The following is a 21211-nucleotide window of genomic DNA, read 5'->3' as shown; positions in this document are numbered from 1 at the left end:
CTCATCTCTGCCTTCCGCGGTATCACGTGAAGGAATAGTGACGGGGCGGGTTTACGGGACACACATCAGCCAATCACAGCTTCTGTTTTGCGGCTTCCCATTCGACGATAAACATTGCGAGCTGACCCGCAGGGCTCTCAGTGAGTGAGGCAAAGGCACGGTGACGTGAAGGAGGCCGAGTCGTGGACGTCCACAGTCGCTGTTAGTGCTACAAGACTGGAATTACTCTGAAACATTAAAGACACGCGCACTATGCTGAAGCATTATCCTGTTTCTAAAGGAGGAGACGCAAACCTGTCGCTCTGACATCGACCTTTACCGCCGGAAACCCGTTAGCTGTGACAGCTAACGCAAGCTAGCTCAGTTAGCTGTTACATACCCTCATTTTTTTTTCCACGCAGCTGACCTCCACCACAACACCGCCGTGCTGAGTATCAATTGCTTGCTAGGTTGGGGTCCCGTGTGGTGCCCCGTGGACGGTTCTCGTCGAATATGATACATAATGAGTCAAAGAGATACTTTAGTTCATCTGTTTGCTGGAGGGTGAGTAAATCCTCATGTCACATAACCTGACGTTAACGTACACGCAAGAGCTGGCCCAGGGCTAACTATCGCCAATAGCTACATGTAATGTGGTGTTTGTGTTGGTGTGTTCATGTTATTGTTGGTTTTGGTTAGGGGCATAGTGTTAACTTGAAGATCAGTGTTAGCATCAGTGTGTCAGATGTCAGCTAACCAATCTTGTCCACGCATGTGCACCCGTAGGAGGAGATGGGCTCAATGTCACAAGTTACAATGACATTTCAGTGTTTGAATGAAAGTGGCTGGCGGGTGGAAGCGTGGTCTGCCGCGATCACTGACTCTTCGAAGCCATTGTGACATTTTATATGAAATACTTCACAGCTGTATGTCGTGTAGCTAATTGAACGAACCCGCTGTGAGCACAACATGTGTGTCGCATCGGCCGTAACGATAGTGTATCAAAACAAACGGGGGGGAGCTTATCTAGAAAACATTGTTTATACACCACACACACTGTCTGATGCAACATCTTTGCACTGTGGAGTGCCGTCTAGATTATCTTGTCATACTATTCTGCAAAATCTGGATGATGAAGGGATGAATCTAGTTTAAACTTGAGTTCCACACCTCTGGCTTTTTGGCATTCAGCCTCAGGAAATAGGTGAAACAACAAGCAAATATTAAGATTGTAGTATCATGCCATCTTGCCTCAAGCTGCCCAGGGAATGAGTTAAGACTCAGGTTAATTATAATTATGTCCTGTAAACGAGAACTAAACTTGCAATTGTTTAGAACTGCAGTGAGTTTAACGCTGTTGTTGTTCTTTTTCTTCTTACTTCTCTTAGAGCATTGCCTATTTTATTTTATGGCTACACGTATAAATACAAATGTGAATGTATTTAATTACAGCAAAATACAATATGCTTCTAGTTTGATGGGCCAAACATGTTAAATGTACCCTTTTTCGCATAACAACTTATAATAACCTTAACGCCAGGGCCTACTTGAGATCAAATCAGACTTTTCCGCTTTTCCAATGCCAATGTCCTGCTTTCTCTGAGACTGCCCCACACCCATCAGCTTACCTCTGCCAAAAACCTTGTTGACAGGACTTACTATCTCAGCTTTGGTGCTGATTGGAAAGTAACCCCTACTAAACATAACTGTTGTTGTTGCCCAACTCTATCCTGCCTATTATGACCTTGTCAGATTTCCATCTAGATAATGTTTGTTTTATCAATCTTCCTTATATCCGTTACCAGAGCAGGTGACTCTCCTGGCATACTTTAGCTGGTCATAAATAGATGTCCTAGGTGTAGTATTTTGCCAGTAAAGAGTGTCTTACACTGTTTGTTTTTGTTTGGTTTTTTAAAGATTTTTAAAAACTTTTTTTCTTAAGATTTACGTAAAAGTTTTTTTGAAATTGTAAATGATTTGTCATAACAAATTACAGCTGTCAGATGTTGGGTTTTAACACAAGAGAAGTAAAATGAGAAACATACCATCTTACAAAGATTACTTTATGTCAACTGAATTGTTCTAATGTGATGGCCCTATTCGCGAGCTTGTCAAAAACAAAAGACAATATTATTTGCAGTCGTTATTATACACATTCTTAAGTGAAAATACATACATCTGTGAGTTTGGAATGTGGTATGGCACTGAACAGAAGCTTGCTGTTATTCACCAAGAAACAAAAAGCTTTCCTGACTGGCTCTCTGTTCCCACACTGTGCTATTTCCTGTCAACATGCCACGGAACTTTAGGATTCCACCGACCACACCATTGGCTAAATTATTTGTGCGAGAGAATTAATGCTTTTCACACCTTTGACCGTCCATCCCCAGCTGTTGCTGAAAAAGGGGAATACTCAGTTTCAGTCTTGTTCTATCAGCTGAGACAGGAGATTGTTTGCCATCTCATCTTGACCTTTCCCATCTCTGTCTTTCTGCCAGATGTGGGGGCACGGTAGGAGCCATACTGACTTGTCCACTGGAAGTAGTGAAGACGCGTCTTCAGTCATCCTCCATCACCCTCTATGTGTCTGAGGTTCAGCTCAGTACTGTCAACGGGGCCAGTGTGGCTCGCATGTCCCCGCCAGGACCCCTGCATTGCCTCAAGTGGGTATTCAACAACATCTATCACAATCAGACTCATAAAACTACCAATTCTTACATACAGTGTGTATTTTGTATACATGGTTAATAAATGAGTGAAGCTGCTTATGTACATAGCTCAGGGTTCCTCCTCCCTGCTCTCCCAGAGAGATTTGGCTGCAGAGTCATGGTTTCTTCTTCAGCAGGCACCATGTTGCTGCTGCTGTTGTTTGGTCTGGCTGATGTCCCCTTGGCAAAGCCAACCAATCCCTGAAACCCAACTCTACAACTTCACCCTTTGGGAAAACCACGCACATCAGTAACTTTAGCCAAACAGGAAATTTCATACGGGGGTCCAACTATTATTACTCTTCAGATTTTCATAAATTTGTGATTTCTCATGACTCATTGTGTTTGTTATTACAGGCATTTTTTCTAGTTTAGGTCCACTTATTCAAATACCTATTTTAATTTTGAGAGATTGCCAGTTGTGATGTTGAAAGAAATTAGATCTAATCCATGAGGAGGAGAATGGCTGAGTCTCTTCTAAAGAGGTCATGTCAGGGTTGCTCCAAGCCTCTGGAAAAAGTATGTTTGATGGCACCCTGCCACTTCTCAAATTCTCTGAACTAAGTCCAGTTAAATGAGGCACCAGTCACTCTGGCAGTAGAAACTTTGTTCTGTAGGCTGGCAGTATATTCCTCACTAAATGTCTTCACTTTTCAAACTCCTGTCGAATACAGAGCTGCATCCAAATGCTAGTATGCCTTCTTGGAAATTCAGGTCTGTTCATTTTATGTCTAGATAAAGAGCTTGCAATAATCATGCAGAGCAGACATGTCTTGTGTTTTTCTCAAATCAAAAAGTAAGTATGCAGTTATGTTAAAAGTAGTATAACTCTATTTAAATAGCCCGAAGAACATGCAGCTTGCAGCCAATCGCATTACATCGTTGACATGTTGCAGGCAATGATGGATAGGGTGTGGTCAGTGAGGCTCCATGAAAATTTCAAAATGGTCATCAGACCAGCCCCTGCACACTGCGGCCATCTAGGCTGAATGCAGCACACCACATGTTGACACATGCAACATGTAGCGAAGGAGACTGGACTACATTTGCTTTTCATGAGCTGTACACAAACCTACATAAATATGCAAATGCATGTTGTTCTAACCCTAGGTCAGGCATTACTGGTCAGGTTAAACTGGACAACTTTTTTATGTGTTTGTTCATTATGTCTTCGTGGTAATCCATTGTCCATATTTAATTGTTACACACGCCTTCATATTCATGATTGAATTTAACCTATTCTTAAGACTAAAAAATCAGAAGACTTGTCCCCTTGATCCTGTCGTGTTCAGTACACCTCACAATACAAAGGTGTTTCTGATGAGGCAAACGACTTGTCACCTGACTACTGACAATTTTGCTATTTTTAGAGCCCTGCTAGTTTTGTTTCAGGGATGGAATGAGAGCAAAGGCCATGCTGTCTTTCATATCTGAGGCGTTCATCCTGCTGGGAGAATGAATGTGTTTAGTAGATATCAATCTACACATTAGATTTTAATACTGCCTGTACACAGGAACTTTGGCTTGACGGGGCTGCTAAAGGCAAAATCTGGTGGCACCAAAAATAAGGAATTCATACATTTTGGACAAAAATCTGAATACCACCCTACATGGTTTAAGGAGGACATGTGTTTGGAATGTTAAGTGAAATTTGATTGCTAGACATTGGACAACACCAGTAGAAAATGCATATCTGCCAGTAATAAGAAATACCATGTAAAGTCATATTGTATATTTCTCTGTTTCATATTCAGATTGATATTGGAGAAAGAAGGACCTCGCTCCCTCTTCAGGGGTTTGGGGCCAAACTTGGTGGGTGTGGCACCTTCCAGGTAAGCTGACCCTCGTCACCTACACTTATCATCTTCATCATATTCTTAGCAACATGTATCTCCTTTGAGTATGAACTGAAAGACTATCAAGGAGGTAGGGCTTTATTCAAGTGAAGACATCTAACTATAAAGGAAGGAGTCTCTGTATGTATGTATGTCATATGTTTTGGTTTTCTTGACAACCATTTTTCCGATCGACTTCACACTTGGCAGGTGTGTTGCTGGGGACACAAGGAAGTGCCGTATCAAGTGTGAAGTTGTTTGGATGAGAAATGTTAATCATTAAAAGAAATAATTTAGCGGCTCTTGACCTCACATGATGTTACCCAGCCAATTTAATCTGTGCATTCCGATAAGCACTGACTGGAACACACAGTCACAAACACGGGGGAGAGAGGAGACGAGAGACTACAGTTGGAGAAAGAAGGGAGTCAGGGAAGTAATTTAACATGGCCTGCTCTAAAAAGAGAAAATTAGACAGTGAAAACAGCTTTTAATCAAGAATGGACAGACCCTTACATGTTCCTTCTTTCCACCAGCAGTTCAAAACCAGTATGTCTCATTTGTTCTAAGACCATGGCAATTGTGGAGAGCCACTACAAGACAAAGACATACCCACTCAAATCTGAACTGAAGGCACAGAAAATATACAATCTAAGAGCCCAATTTGGTCGATCCACTTTATTTTAGGATGTAGTTTTTTCAAAAGCTCTCTGTTATGTTATTTTATTTTTAAATGCAGCCCTTATTTTACTTGAAATGAGAAAAGAACATTTAATACTAGTAGAGTACTAATTATTTATAACACCTGTGTATAACAGAATGTTGGCTTCTTTCATGTTGTTGGAGTATATAGTCATTCACGCCTCACATCAACTGTGATTTTTTTTCTGTGATTAAGTAGCGGCTGGAGAACAAGCAATCGGCCCATTCTGAACAAGCATGTTTTAAACCGGCACTACACTAGTTCTTTGTTAATTTTAATATGCACAGGATTTCTTTAACTACTTGATTATTTGATCAAATTAAAAATCTGCCAAATTTTTGCTGCAACATTATTGCTCCTCTGGAGTTGAATACAATCATGCAGGAGGATTTCTTAAAATCTGGTGTTTGGCATACTGTATATAGCAAAGCATATTTCTGAATATTACTGTTGCTGCATTCCTCGTTACACACCTGAACACAACATTGTTGGACAGAGAAAAAACGGAGAGAGACCATGTTGTATGTGAATTAAAAAGTTTTAATTCTCCGTACAGTGGCCATTTAGGACAGCTCAGACACAGCTTGTCAGGATCATCTTCACTTTTTCAACTCAGACGTGATTCAGTCACTCTGGCTCACTACTATTTCTAGGTGAGTTTTGGATATTTTGAGTGTTTTTCAGGGAGACATGGCTGTGAGAAACATCAGCTTTATGTTACTCTCACAGGGACTAGGATACATGGTCATGTTGGTCTCATTCATCTTCGTTGCCTACTCAGCAGTTAACGCTTTTTACTGGATGGTGAAGTGTTCCTGTGGAAAAATGGCAACAGCAGCATTTTGAAAACAGTATTGGGTCAGTTTCTGGGAAATACTGTAACTGACTGCAGTTAGTTAATAATGTATAACAACTATGATTATTAATAGCCCTCAGTGTGGTAATGATAGGAGCAAAGTGGTGCCTAATGGCTAACACTGCAGCAAGCAGGTGCCAGTGCTAAGCATATGTAGAGTGTTTTCTTAACATCTTACATGAATGAATGCTGATGCAGTGGACTGTGGGAGGTGAAGGCAACAAGGTCTCCTGAGCTGTGACGCAGATTTAAAGATGAATGAACAGACAAACACTGTCTGTCTAATAATGTGACTAATGAGCTTTGAGTATCCTTATGAGTCTGACTAAGCACGTTTGACAAACTAGTGCAGTGCCCGTTCAAAACGCGTCTGTTTGGAACAGGCCGATTGTTTGGCCTCCGGCATTGCTGCTTGCAGCTTTCTTGAGAACCGCTCATCCAAACAACTTCACACTGGATACTGCACTTCCTTCAGTCCTCAGCAATACACCCGCCAAGTGTGAAATCAATCAGATGGGACAGACATACATATATACAGACAGACAGAGACTCCTTCCATTTTAGTCAGATTAGTTTCATCGATGTGAAAGTGTCCTTAAATAAGATTGTGTGATTCTTATTTCCGTCATATGTTTTCTGTATTGGCCGCGGTGTGTTGCTTTGGGCAGGCTCGTGTTCTCTCAGCTCTGTTCTCCTCTGGTATTGCTGCTTACAGCTTTCTCAAGAACTGCTCATCCAAACAACTTCACACTCAACACTGCACTTCCTTGGGTCCTCAGAAACGCACCCGCCAAGTGTGAAGTTGAGCGGATGAATGGTTATTGAGAAATATCAAGACAGACAGAGACTCCTTTGGCTTCTGTATGTTGCAGCTATGCATCTGCATGACTGCCATATTGAAAAGGTCAAGATCCGCTGGTAAACAAATGCATCGCCGGTATTTACACCAGTAGATGCCGTCGCCATATTGGAGAGGTCAAGATCCGCTGTCTTCTTTTTATGATATCTTTAACATTTCTCATCCAAACAATTTCACACAAGACACTGCATTTCCTTGGGTCCCCAGCAATACACCCACTAAGTGTGAAGTCAATCGGATGAAAGGATCTCGAGACGTGCAAAGTACACACATACAAACAGACAGACAGAGAGTCTTTGCTTTATAGTTCAGTGTTTCCCCTATATTCAGTGCACCGCGGCTGCAAAATTATTAGTGCCGCTGCTAAAATTAAAGACGATCATTAATATCAATGAGCTACTAATGATATTCACTTGCACACTGTGCGAGCACAATAATAATAATAACGTTATTGTGGATTTTTTTTAGTCATCCTCCCTCTTCGTTCTTCAAAGGACATCTATGTGGAAAGGTACAAGAGAAGCGCAGCTCTGTTAAAGAATAGGGCAGTGCGCGCGTGTGTGTTTGTGTATATAAAAATGTGCGTTTGTAGTTGCGCAAGTTCACGTGACGTGAATGCAAGCGGAGCAGAGGAAAAGGTTAGCAGTAAGTTGTCAATCTGGCAGTTAATGCACAGTACAGGCTGTATGTCAGTTAATAAATGCTACAGCTCCTCAAGACAAAGAAAATACTCATCTATCGAAGGGGGACGGCCCCAAAGTTAGCAACATCATGTTAGCTTAACTTGACTAGGCTCACTTAAGGTGGACTGACTTTTAAGGTGGACCAGCAATTCTCATTTAGTGTCAATCTCAGCTGCTCTTGAACAAAGAACGGAGAAATGTCTGGCTGATGAGTGTCTTGAGTTTTTCATATGCCCTGTCCCTCTGCCATCACCGCTCCAAAGCAGTCATCCTGGGGGAAACACTGTAGTTAGATGATTATACAATTGAACCAGACTGCATATTATACAGCCGTATTGCTGCAAGGAGGGAAAAAGCAAAAACAGCACAAACAGTCGGTTTAGATACAAGCATGAACATGATCATTATGACCTTTTTAATTAGCAACGATAATTAGTGAAAACAAAGACATATGCTTTTTATACTGAACTGTTAGTTCTACTCTTGGCTTTACACTTAATGAATTTTTAAAGCTCATTAAGCTGAACCTGACATGGAGACAGTTTGATTTGTGAATGTAGTGTAATTAATAAGCTACATCCCTACTTGAGGCGCATGCAAGGATGAGACTAATAAGCTTTACACAAAAACATGGCATATATTGATGAAAGGCACTGACTTTTTTTTCCTCACTTTCAATAGAGCAATCTACTTTGCTGCTTACTCCACTGCCAAAGAGAAACTGAACGGAGTGTTGGAACCTGACTCCACACAGGTTCACATGGTCTCGGCTGGAATGGCAGGTAACTATATGTGTGAGGTAACAGATTGACATTCACCAACATGTAATGCTCTTTAACACATACATTTCCAGCATGCTCGTCAGAAATGCTGAGCAAATCGGATTGGTCTGGTTCAGTAGGAATACAGGATCAGGCTTGTGTAATGTATGTTCTGTAATGCTGTTGTCAGCCTTTGCTATTACATTGATCCCCCTGTAGATAGCAAGCGGTTGTAGAACTAGCTTGTGTTGTGTTTGATTCAAAGGACTTGTGACTGAAATAATACAAATTTTGGCAATTTAAGCACACATGTGCATGAAGACCCTGTGTATTCAAAAACCCATCCTGTCTCCTTTCTCCAGACATACTGCCAACACAGCAATCTTAAGAGCACTTAAAAACGTGCCAAAAGGCCCTATTTAAATACTGTATCATTATTCTCTGACGATTTGCATGTCAAGGGTAGGTTATCTACTCTCGTGTCAGTCTGGTTCAGCTGGGAATACTGAAACATTACAATGTGGGTCAGTCAGACAGCTGCAGCTACAGTGTCTGTGTATGTGTGTGTGTATAAGGGTGAATCTGACAGGCTCACCACAGCACCACTTTTAGCACACCGTGACTCAGACCTTTCAACAGCCCATTCAAGGTCAGCATTTGTCAGTACATCTCTCTCCTGTGGCAATTCATATATTCTGTAGTGTGAGACCTGACTGAGCTGAGCTGACAGGTGATGAGGTGTCGAGAGTCCAGTGGTTAATCTTATCTGTGAGTTGATACATGATACCTACAGCAGAGCTATGACTAACAATGGAGGTACACTTGGTAGATAAATCACCCTCAAGCTAAAACAGGGTCGTGAAGATATTAGTTATAGAGCCTGAGCAAAATGTCAGTGGGCCATTCTCACAACACTCACATCATTTGTGTTTTTAATGTTCCTTATTGTCACTTTCAGCAGCCTACATAGCAGTTTTTTAATTAACAAGAACTGAGCTGTACTCTTCCGACCTGTCCTTTCTGCTGCCTTGGTTCGGGGATATTCATTTCACATGAGGTTGAATATGGTGGGTTAAAATTTGTGAATGGTGGGGAAGTAAAATGGTTGCATGCCGGGTCATTTTGCTACACACAAGCCTGTGTCTGTTTTAGGCTGTTACTGTACCATAGTTCTCCTCTCGCAAGGGCATGAGACCCCCCACACCACCAGGGGTCTCTAGCTGCATCTGTGAGGAGTTACTTGGGTCTGCGTGAGTACTCGCCACAGATCTGTGCTTCTTTTTATATCTGGTTCTTCTCTTTCTCTCTCTGCATTTCTTTTCTGTACTTCCCTGTCATCTAGGCCAGTGGATAAGATGCATTTTATTTCAGTTGTTTGCACTTCATACAATTTTTATGGTTGCTTCCCCACTAGCATACACACAGGATAGTCTATAGAGGGGCTAGCACTCTCTCTCTCTCTCTCTCTCTCTCTCTCTCTCTCTCTCTCTCTCTCTCTCTCTCTCTCTCTCTAAGCTGCCTTTGTGACTTAAATTTCTTTTAAAAAGAACATTTTTACATAATCTTTGTCAACATGAATGCAACTTGAAGGGGACCTATTATGTTTTTCCTTTCCTTTACAATGTTGGATGTTCATATTAAACTTTGCCAAAGTGTCAGATAATAAGGTTAACATATGAAGAAGTAATCCCTGTGAGTAAAAAGCACTGGCTTCAGACTGCTCTGAATACTTAGTTGACAATGTTTTTTTCTACTTTCAGCCCACATAGAGCACACAAGCTCCGCTCTGCTAACATTATGGGATTTTCCTATTGTTTTGGGGGTAGTCATGCCAAACCATGACTCGAATAAGTAAAATAAGTTGTTTACCTGTTGGAGGTGTGCTGGTCGTCTGCAGCTCTTCATCAAACATCATCACTGTGGCTGTTTCTGCTTGTACTTTTTCTCCCTGCATTATTTCTAACTGATCTGCTGAACAACTCCAGATATCTCCATATGTTGTTGTGTCAACCAGTTTTCAGTGCCACTAACGGAGCTCCGATTCATCCACTCCCTTTATTTAGTCATTTAAAAGCTTTTAAGTTGAAGCAGTAAAGCAGGAAATGTTGGGTTTGCATCAGCGGTAACTTAACATGACTCTGATATGGCTGCCCCTCAGCGGGCTTCTGGAAAGCTGGCCAATCAGAACAGAGTGGGCTTATCTGGCAGGGGGCCTTAAAGAGATAGGAGCTAAGACTGCCTGTTAGAGACAGAGGCTGAACTGAAGGGCTGAATAAAGGGCCAGTATAAGATAAATTTTGTGAGTTTTGTGAACTGTGAATCATGCAAAGCTACTCTAGTGGAGTCCCAGAATAAAAATACAGAGCTGGAAATGAGCATAATAGATCCCCTTTAAAGAACATTTACATCTTACTTTGAGTGTTAGTTTGTGGACAGTTTCCTGTGTCACTGGCAGCTTGACACTTAGGAAGACCATAGTATCTCTAGGATTTGAACAAAATGTAATCTTGTGTTTTTTTCCTCCGCAGGTTTTACAGCCATTACAGCAACCAATCCAATATGGCTCATAAAGACCCGTCTACAGCTGGACGCCAGGTAAAGATGACGTTGTCACTAGGGTGTGAGCAATATAGAGAGTTGGTCATGACATCCCGTCCTGGTTAGCCTCTCTTATTCAGCATTTTTTTTTACCTATCTTTTCTGAAAAATAAATTGCATTCCTGGGGTTTAAAACGGCATCCCCTACAGCACTTGCAATTGGAGGTTTTTGATTTTTAGAAAAAAATTACAGCTCCCATGAATACCAGCGCGACACCATGGGTACTTGCGTCATTGTAACTTTGTTTTGTCCATATACATAAAATTCACCAACGCTCTCTGTCCTGTTGTTCTCGCAGACATGTCTGAAAAAAACGACAGACCGTGTTCATTAAAGGTAGCTAAAAGCTGAAATGTTGAATTGAGTTTATACAGACATACAGAGTGAACCACACAACATACTGTTGAATAAGGCTATGTTCCATGGCTGGATTTTTAGTTAGATTTTTTGACAAATTCCAATGGAAGTGGGTGATTTATTATTATAAGCGACGGAATAGTCTACTTTGTCTGTAAACAAAAACTTGTAGAATCAGAATGATTTCTACGACACTATAATCACATAACAGTTAGTACCCTATGTAATACATAGTGTTACATAGGGTACACAAAGTTGACATCATTGTTTATTATCTGTGTTAAGTAATATTTTTTCTTGGGTCTTGATGTACTCTTTCCCTTGTACATACAGAAAATCCCAAAGGAATTGGAAAAGGAAAAGGAATGACCAAACAAAGAAAATATGGACCTGAAAACACTGACTTTAGTGTTTGTTGTTTACATTAAGACTCTGCGGAACCACTCAGTTAATTGATTATAGATTATAACTAGTGCATGGCATGCTCCTGATAGCTCCTAGTCTTTAGTCTTGTTTTTTCCCTCCCTTAACTGGTTAACAGTTTTTTTATGTTTTTGTGTGAGCTGGGGCTGTGTGCTATAATATAATTGAGGCATCTACTTTTACAATCAGTTTCATCATTTTACTTCCTTATTCAATAAACAAATAGTGTTGTTGTTTAATGTCGATTGCTTGCATCTACAGTCATTTTACTTGTGACTTTTCAAAATGTATCTTTTTCCTTTTTTTTTCTTAGGAATCGAGGTGAGCGAAGGATGAGTGCATTTGAGTGTGTGCGGCGGGTTTATCAGTCAGATGGCCTACGAGGCTTCTACAGGGGTATGTCAGCATCCTACGCCGGTATCTCAGAGACTGTGATCCACTTTGTGATCTATGAAAACATCAAACGGCGCCTCTTGGAGGCCAAGGCACCACAGAACATGGATGAGGAAGAGGAGGCATCCAAAGATGCTTCAGACTTTGTGGGGATGATGCTCGCTGCTGCCACCTCCAAGACCTGTGCCACGACCATCGCTTATCCTCATGGTGAGTCTTTGATCAGCAATAAGATAATAGTCTTAGCTGATTGTTCTGGCTTTAATCTGAGAGTGGACTTTTCCTTTAACTTTTCATATCTTCTCGCCTTTACAGAGGTGATCCGCACCAGGCTACGCGAGGAGGGCACTAAGTATCGCTCCTTCTTCCAGACTCTAACAACAGTGCCCAAAGAGGAGGGCTACCGTGCCCTTTACCGCGGCCTCACCACCCACTTGGTACGACAGATCCCCAACACCGCCATCATGATGTGCACCTACGAGCTGGTGGTCTACCTACTGAACGGTTAAAGTCTTCCCCCTTTTAGAGATTACATGTAACCCTGCCCTTGTTTGGAGACGTAGAAAAGAGAAAGAGAGCAACTGCACACCAGCTAGCACAACAACCCGCTCGCCTGAAGAGGACAGAGACGGCACCGTGACCTTTGTCTCAGTGACACGAGTGGTTGTTAAAAATAAGTAGGGAGATTTGTTTTATGACCAAAGGGTCTGGCACAAGGAGGAGGATTAAAACGATCCTCCTATTGATTTGGGATCTGGGTTAAGCAGTGGAATTGAAATGGTTGCCCTCCCTCACTTTACTCTATTGAAACGTTATTTTCATTTTTATTCCATCCTATTCTCCCTTTTGGTTAAATACGTTGCTTGTGCAAGCTCTGATTCAGAGTGCTGAAGAAAGAACCTGAGTTACAGTATATTCTGCCTCTAACAATACTAATGAAAGAGAAGTACATTAATTCTAGTCCTTAATACCTAGTGGATAGAAGACCCTCTCCAGCTGTAGGCTTTGCTGTCACGGTTATGATCAGTTTTTAAAATATACTAGTATCATGCAGTGTCCCCTGCAGCCCTAAGAGTACCACTAGAGGTCCAACTGTATAGATGCCAAGAGCCAGGAGCTACCATGCATCCTTTGAGCTGAAGTATCTGACGAGGGTTCTGAAGTTTTTGAGAACAAGGAGCAGTCAGTGCTTTAGGCTTATTGAGTTTTGATAAACAGAGGGAAAAAGGTAGAGGGAGGTAAACGTGCCTTGTGTGAAAATGTGATGTAGACTAAGATGCACAATGGCTGTAGGAGGAAGTGGAGCTCTGGTTGACCTGTCAAAGTATGCTACAAAAAGTGTAGAAATGTAGTTGAACACTGGTATTGGGTGATTTCAGGCGCCCATGGAACCCTTAGAGAACCTCTTGCATATTGTGAACGTACAGTAGACACACCCACCCAAGGGTTTTATAACCCTACTGTTCGCAATTTACATGCATTTACACTAAATACCTACGTGAAAGCCTACCTATGAAAACAGCTTGCTTATTTTAAGTGAAGTCTGCATAATGACATTGACCTCTGAACCTGTACGTGTTATGTGGAAGAAGATTAGTCACTAAGGTCAGACAGAGGCTAAAACATCACCAAATTAAACCAGAATATGACCCACCTTTCTAACTACTGCAATGTAAATAAACAGGAGAAATAACCTTACTAAAGGCAAGGAAGTAAAAACACTGACCCATGATGTGAATATAAATGAATAAATGAATAAAATTAACAAACTTTAACAAATTGTACTATTGATAGATATATTAAATAGGTATGCCTACATAACGTGATTGTGATTGTTGCATTTGTCTGTCCCGTAATGACAAATGCCGTTTCTTAAGAGGAGAGGGAGATTTGTTAGTTGTTACCTTTTCTCAAACAACGGTATCGTTCTCATAGCACTTTTCAATGTTTCTCTAGAATCCTCATCTCATTCGTTTTCCCTCAGTTGGAGAATCCAGGCGAGGACAATCCTCCTGAGTTTACTCTGGAAACTTGTGGTACAGTTTAGACAGTATGTGGAGGAAGTGGGCAAGAATATACTCTTCATAAACGCACATTAATTAAATACAGACCAGTGTGAAAAATATTGTTGTTGACCCCCCGCCCGCCCCCCCCCCCCACACACACACACACCTTTTGATCATTTGGTTATTCACAAACTCTATTCACAAAACTACTACATTTCAACTATTTTAAAAACTGACACAGCTTTTTGTTTTTTTTTGATCATCAGTGTTTTATGTACTTTGATGTCCTTTTATGGAATGGAAAGGTACTTTTTTTGCTTCAAACAGTGCAAACAACAAGAATGGTGTTTTGCTGTCACCTCATTTATCCCCAGTAACCATAGAAGTAACTTCCCTTCCTTAATCACGACACAAGAATCTAGCCTCTTTATAATGTGTGCATTTTGTCTCAAGTCATAAACTTTAAAGGTGCAGTGTGTAGAATTTAGTGGCATCTAGTGGAATGGACTTGGCAGAAATGTAATATAATATTTATGAGTATGTTTTAATTAGTGTATAATCACCTGAAAATAAGAATCATTATGCTTTCGTTACCTTAGAATGAGCCCTTTATATCTACATAGGGAGCAGATCCTCTTCCTTGGAGCGTGCCATAGTGCACCGTCATGTTTCTACAGTAGCCCAGAATGGACAAACCAAACTATGGCTCTAGAGAGCATTTTTCGTGGGTTTCTTGAGTTTTGCAGCCACTGTAGGTTCTCCTATACATTTGGAAGGGAAGGGGAGTGGGGGTATTCAGGTAGTTGCAATCTGCAACTTCACTGCTAGATGGTAATAAATCCTACACACTGGTCCTTTAAGGACACGGCTTAGCCTACAATGCTAACACAAATAAGCGTCTCACTTTAAATAGCCCTAGTCATTGCTGTTGTCCTCCTGTGTATTTTAACTCACACTGATACCTTATCTAAACACTTTACTGCTTTATTAGGGGAGAATGCTGGTGTGCAGCAGTAGGCATGCCTGGCTCCTGTGGAAGGGAAGGGCAGTTTTGACATAAAATGCAGCTCAACTATGCTCACTTTCTCAGTGCCAGTGTACTTGAGATTGTTGAAACAGCTTAGGTGTGTGGCCCCAAACAGCCTCAGATGCTTCTGCTGAAACTATTGATGTGATCCTTAATGTGAACACTTTTCAGTTTTACAGCTTACATGAAGGATGCATTAGATTAGCCTCATTGTGCAAATCTCACCGGAGATGTATTTATGCTTACAGACAGTACTATCAACACACACTATTGATGTAGTGAGACCATGGGTGACCCCGTTGCTGCTAGTAGTTTGTATATCACGGTGCTGGCTACACTCCCATGTGTTTTTAAAACAGGACAGAACGACGGTCCATACGGATAGTGTGAGTTGATTGTACCTAACCTTGATAAGAGGTCACCTCACCCAAATGACAAAAAACAGTTTCTCTTTTACTGCTAGTGGCAGTTAGCCTTGCAGATAGTTTTATTTTGAGCACCACAAACAGAATTCGATTCAACTGTAATGCATTGATGTTTGGCTGAAAATCAAAATATGAAGAAATAATACAAAATCTATATGCAAGCCTCAATACCATTAGAGAGAAATTCTGATTAAAATTTCTTTTTTGTTTGTTTGGGTGAATTGAGCCTTTAACTGTACGGTTATATGCATCTCTTTGACCTATATTTGTGTCTGTTGTCTGTGATATGATGCATTATTCCCTGCATCCCATGGTTATTCTTTTGCACCCACACGTTTGCATTGTGTGCCAGTGAGTGTGCGTGTATGTGCGTTTTTGCGTGTGCTTGCTTAAATGACAACGTATGTCATTCAGTCGTGTCTTGTGTGTAAGAGACCATAGGAGTATGTGTGCACTCAGTTGAATAGCTGCAAACAGTGTTTTTATCTTTTTAAATAAATGGTTGCCTTTTCCTGACACCCTTTGTTTTTTTTTTTTTTCCATGTTGTCATTGATGAGCCGACTGTAAGTGTGGCTCGGTCTATGCATTCTCTCATACCTGTTTTTGTAAAACAAAAAGTCAATAAAATGCAAAGAGTGCAAGTATATTCAAGTGTCTTTAAAAAGTCTTTGTTACTCATTATTTGCTTAAAATTATTATTTTTTTAAAAATGTGTTTGATGTATGGCTGCTAAGATGCAATTAGATTTGTAACCAGCAGGTGGTAGCGGTGACCTACTAAGCTTTCAGCACACCATCAGCTCAGTGGAGCAGATACTCAAAGATGACAGCAGTCTGGTGCTGCTGCCTCATTCCTCAATCCCAAAGACGGGAGAATGAGAAAGACCCATCAACAAATGTTCACTTGTATTCTGCACCACAGATACACTTGTGACATGAAATAAGGCAGCCAGCCAAAATCACATGCCAATTTTTGCAAACAAAAGCACATAAAAAAAAAGAGTAAATTAATGGGCAAAGATACCAAATGAATGATGGCATAGCCTCAGTTGAAAAACACCTTATTCACATCTCATTTCCTGGCTTAAACACTAGCATCACATCACCACATTAGTTCCAGAAGGACCAGCCTGAGTCAGACACCATGCGTATTTATTTTGTGTCTGACTGAAAGGGAGGAGTGTGTTCCCAAAACATACTCTACAATCTGCCAGCAACGCCAGCGTTCTTGGAATAATACAAAGTGCCTCAGGATGTTGGTTGTGCCGCACTTGTAAATTGAACATTGGGGACACACTCTGAAATGGCAGAAGAAAAAAAAAACAAACCTGATGGTGCCAGTAGGGTGTTATGACTGGCACCGTGTTTACCTCTGAACTGGAGTGGAAGGGAAGGGGAGGGTAGAGAAAGAAACAGAAAAATGCTGTGTTCCATTTCCACCATCCCTGACGGGCTTTGGGCTCTGTGTTGTGGTGTTTTCAGTTGTCTGGCTTAATCCTAAAAACAGGGGATCTGGACAGTAATCTGTATTTTAGTTGAGCGTAAAGATTAAAATCGGCTTTTCGGTCTTTACACATATATCAAGCATTTCATTTTCTTGCTTTGGCCATTTTTTGCAGCCTATTGCTTTGACACACACTCTCCAATTTCTATTTCCAGTAAAGTGATTTTTTATCTTTGAGGTCCTGCTGATGTCAAGATATTAGAACTTCCTTGATTCCTTAGATTCAAGCTCCAAACACAACACAAACAAACAGGCTCCTACATTTCCGATATGCAACTAAATAGTGTTTTGAATTAAAACCTCTGTGCCTGGTAAATGCCAATGTTTTTCAAAGTCTCCTCAATCCAAGTTCATAATGCAATCTGTTTTAAATTTCAAGTCTCAAGCCAAATTTGAGATATCCCTGATGACATCATCAGGGTTACTTTCGTATGCTTTAAAGCTAGACTATCTTTTGCTGAACAGCAGCCACTGCAGCCACATTAGACAATTATTCTTAATGCTAAAACCACTTGTAACAGTAGTACGAGTGGGGATGAGTCATGAACTGACTTAGTAATGTCAGTAACACAGCAATATCCATCTAAGTTTGTTAACATTAGCCTTATGAATCTACTGGTCAGACCAAGTAGCAGCAAAATGGTATTGAATTGAGAATGGGTGCATCTTATTGCTTATGAGTTAAACTGTCAATCTGTAAGAGGAAGCATGTGTTTTTTCTTCTCCCGAAAGTTAGTCTCACTTTAATAAGCTCATTTAAGAGGTACAGAAGTCATTGGAAGACATTGCACACTATTGTCAAAGGCTAAGTAGGATTCTTCATGGCAAGTAAATAAATCATCATGTCAATCGTCAGTGTGTGTCCCTTAACGCCAAGGCTTTTATAAAGAATTAGATGATAGTTCTTTGTCCTTATGCATCTCTTATATCTTACAATTGGATGTTTCAGTTATGGTTCCAGCTAGAATAAGATCCACAAATATAACCAAAGAACCCCTTGACAGTTCATCTGTTTCCTGTATGAAGGCTCTATCTTCACACACTTTGGAGACTCTGTATATCCAGTCTTTTACGTTGCCTCCTCCTAACCTTGACCAGTAATTGGAGGCACCCAGTTGTTTCTTGAGATAGTTTCCTCCAGGTGAGTCACCGATTGGCTGAACACATGAACTTCAGGCTGAGCCAAAGCAGTCTGTCCAGCGTATGGCTGTCTGCTGCAGCTGTAGCCCAGGGTGAAATAGTCGGTAGCTGTGATTCGTGAGCAGCCAGGCTCCAGACTCAGACAAACAATCCTCTCTCTTCTTGCCTCAGATATCTACCGCGGCCCACACTGTCAACGTGGAAAACCACAAGTACAGCATATGGCCGACATGCACATGGCATTATGCGCACCACATAGCGTGCATGGATTAAAAAGAAAATGCATTCGATCTGCCTCCCTAGCTCTTCTTCAGTTTCTTTTCCAAGACTTTAACTTTCATTTAGCATGGTTGTTCTGTGATCATAGGAATATTGTAAAGTCACTCAAGCTGTTATGTACCCTTTCACATATTAGTTGTGGTTGCTTATACTTTTTGGTGATCTAGGACCTCACTCTTTTGTGATCGCCTCTGTGAGGTAAAAAGGCCGTTCTAGAGCAACTATAACAGTTACAGTGAAGGAATTATTCAACATTTAGGAAACTACACTTTTTTGCAGAATTAGATAGGAAGGTTGATACCACTTACATATTTGTCTGTTAAATATAACCGGAGCTAGTAGATGAACAGTGAAAGCATTAGGGAAACAGATGCAGGCTGCAAAAACATGTTGTTTTTACACTTTTACACAACATATCATGTGTTAATCAGTGAACTTTAGAAGTTCTGGTAAGCACATTTCTTTTCCCTTTGGACAAAGCCAGGCTAGCTGTTTCCCCCTGCTTTTAGTTAGCTTATGCTAAGCTAGGCTAACCGTCTCCTGGCTCCAGCTTCATATTTAACAAACAGAGAATGAGAGTGGTATCAATCTTCTCATCTGACTTCAAAGCAAGAAAGCAAAGTGTATTTCCTAAAATGTGAAACCATTCCTTTAATACAAGCGAAGAAATTGCATATTTTTAAATACTTATATACTTAACTATTTCCAACTATTCCCAACAATGAGACACAGAGAGTATGAATATTTTAAAGTCAGTCTGGTGACTTGACTAAAATGTGAATTTAAACGTGCATGTAAAAGTGCATCCACAAAACACATGAGCACACATATCTTTGGCTTTGTTTGAATCTTCCACCCACAGTGCTAACACACACGGGCTCGAGGTGAATGCAGGGACATCTCTCTGCCTCTCTCTCTCTCTCTCTCTCTCTCTCTCTTTCTCTCTCTCTCTCTCTCTCTCACACACACACACAAATCACCTACATATGGGAAGCAAAGTGAAGGGAAGTTCAGCCAAGTTGAGACAAAGTACCCCCCTTTATTTTCTAACAAGCAGAAATCCTCATGGTGATTCAGTGACATTGCTTGACTGTCAGTACGCCATCCAATTATGACTGGCTTCACAACCGGTCCAGGGAGAGAAAGACCCACAGGATGAAGACGTGACACATGAGGACTGGATAGAGACAGATAACCGGGGAAATGGAAGGAGAGAGAGAGAAGGGGAAAAGGAGGGTAGATGCAGGGGTAGTGAGGAAAACGACATAATGAAAGGCAGAGAATGAAAACATCTGATGTAAAGTGTCTGTCGGAGGAACTGGGGAGGATTTGGCGCGCGCTGGTGAGAACAACCATGGCAGCTTCTCTCTAGTCAGCACTGAAAGGCAGGCGATGGGCTGACACACACATACTAACACACTCTCAAACTCTCATTCACGAGCAATAGATATGCACAAAGCTTGATGTTACACAATGCCAAATCCGTTGCCTGCACACACACACACAGACACATACACAGCATGGGAGCTCTGAGTCATACAGTTGAAACTGTTTCTGTCTCACCGGGATCAACTTTTTTAACTTTATGAATAACAGACATACTGTCTGTGGTGACAACTAGTTGGATGGATAGATTGATGTGATTGATACCAGTCTCATCTGTCTGTTAAGCAGGAGCCAGGAGATGGTTAGATTAGCTTATCATAGAGACTGGAAGCAGGAGGAAACAGCTAACCTGGCTGTCTAAAGTTTAAAACCTCCACCTACAAGCACCTCTAAAGCTCAGTTTAATTAACATGTTATATCCTGTTTGTTTTATCTGGACAAAAACTGAAGTGTAAAAATGATAAATTGTGGTTTTATGAGAGTTTATGTGCAGGGACTTCCTTTATGGTTCCACATAAAACCATAACTTTAAATTTTGCAGGGATAAAACAAACAAGATATAATGTGTTAATTACAGGTGCTGGTAGACAGACTTTTTTAACCTTTGGACACAGGCTAGGTGTTTCCCCCCTGGTTTAAGTCTTTATGCTAAGATAAGCTAACCAACTCTTCGCCACAGCTTAACAAACAGATATGAGTGCGGTATTAATCTTACCATCTATTCAGCAAGAAAAGTGAATAAGCACACAGTGTTTTCCAAAAATGTCAAACTCTTCCTTTAATGACTCATTGCAGAGGAGTGAAGAAAAACAGCTGTGTTTTACACTGACAGGTAAGTGATCTCAGCTGTGTTAAACCCATCAACTTCAATTCTCTGAATCTCTTTGGAATTGATTTGAGGCCAGCTGCTCAGGGAGCCGATGGTCTAGTTTTCACAATGAGCCTAATTTCAGCTAGGCTTTTATTACTGACTGAGCTTGCCTGCTCACGTTGTTGATACTGTCATACGATACAAATAGTTGCGTCTCATAATTGTTACTGAGATAAAGTTCTATACAGGGCAAGGTTCAAGGTTCTATTTAAGGCAAGGGAGTTAATATTGAGAACCCTAAAATGGTATGTTTATTAGATCACATATAACCATTCTGTCTTTTGCTGTTAGATAAGACATTTGCACAATTGTTTACTTTTATACTGTAGGTGGGGTCACAGTGTGGTTACAGTGAGAGCTCTAAGCACTAACCAAACTTCAGTCCAAACAAGCTCTAGTTGTAATCTCATAATCATG

The 21211-nt window shown here is 40.9% G+C and overlaps 1 protein-coding gene across 1 annotated transcript; it reads left to right on the top strand.

Moving 5' to 3' along the window:
- The first annotated feature begins 120 nt into the window (after window positions 1–120).
- On the top strand, window positions 121–16261 carry LOC122983499 (solute carrier family 25 member 36-A). The gene is made up of 7 exons (XM_044353235.1): window positions 121–543; window positions 2478–2642; window positions 4442–4519; window positions 8305–8405; window positions 10913–10979; window positions 12077–12366; window positions 12472–16261. The coding sequence occupies exons 1-7, from the start codon at window positions 503–505 to the stop codon at window positions 12663–12665; spliced, it is 936 nt and encodes a 311-aa protein (XP_044209170.1). The 5' UTR covers window positions 121–502; the 3' UTR covers window positions 12666–16261.
- Window positions 16262–21211: the final 4950 nt, after the last annotated feature.

The sequence above is a fragment of the Thunnus albacares genome, chromosome 6, assembly GCF_914725855.1.
Source record: "Thunnus albacares chromosome 6, fThuAlb1.1, whole genome shotgun sequence".
Classification (NCBI taxonomy): domain Eukaryota; kingdom Metazoa; phylum Chordata; class Actinopteri; order Scombriformes; family Scombridae; genus Thunnus; species Thunnus albacares.
Note: the sequence above shows the minus strand (reverse complement) of the source record. Positions and strands in the feature narration are given on the sequence as shown.

Excerpts from the sequence above, each read along its gene's own strand:
- LOC122983499 (XM_044353235.1), top strand. The coding sequence starts at position 503 with ATGAGTCAAAGAGATACTTTAGTTCATCTGTTTGCTGGAGG. Across the intron at positions 2,643-4,441 it reads GGACCCCTGCATTGCCTCAA|ATTGATATTGGAGAAAGAAG; the intron begins GTGGGTATTCAA and ends TTTCATATTCAG. Across the intron at positions 4,520-8,304 it reads GTGGGTGTGGCACCTTCCAG|AGCAATCTACTTTGCTGCTT; the intron begins GTAAGCTGACCC and ends CACTTTCAATAG.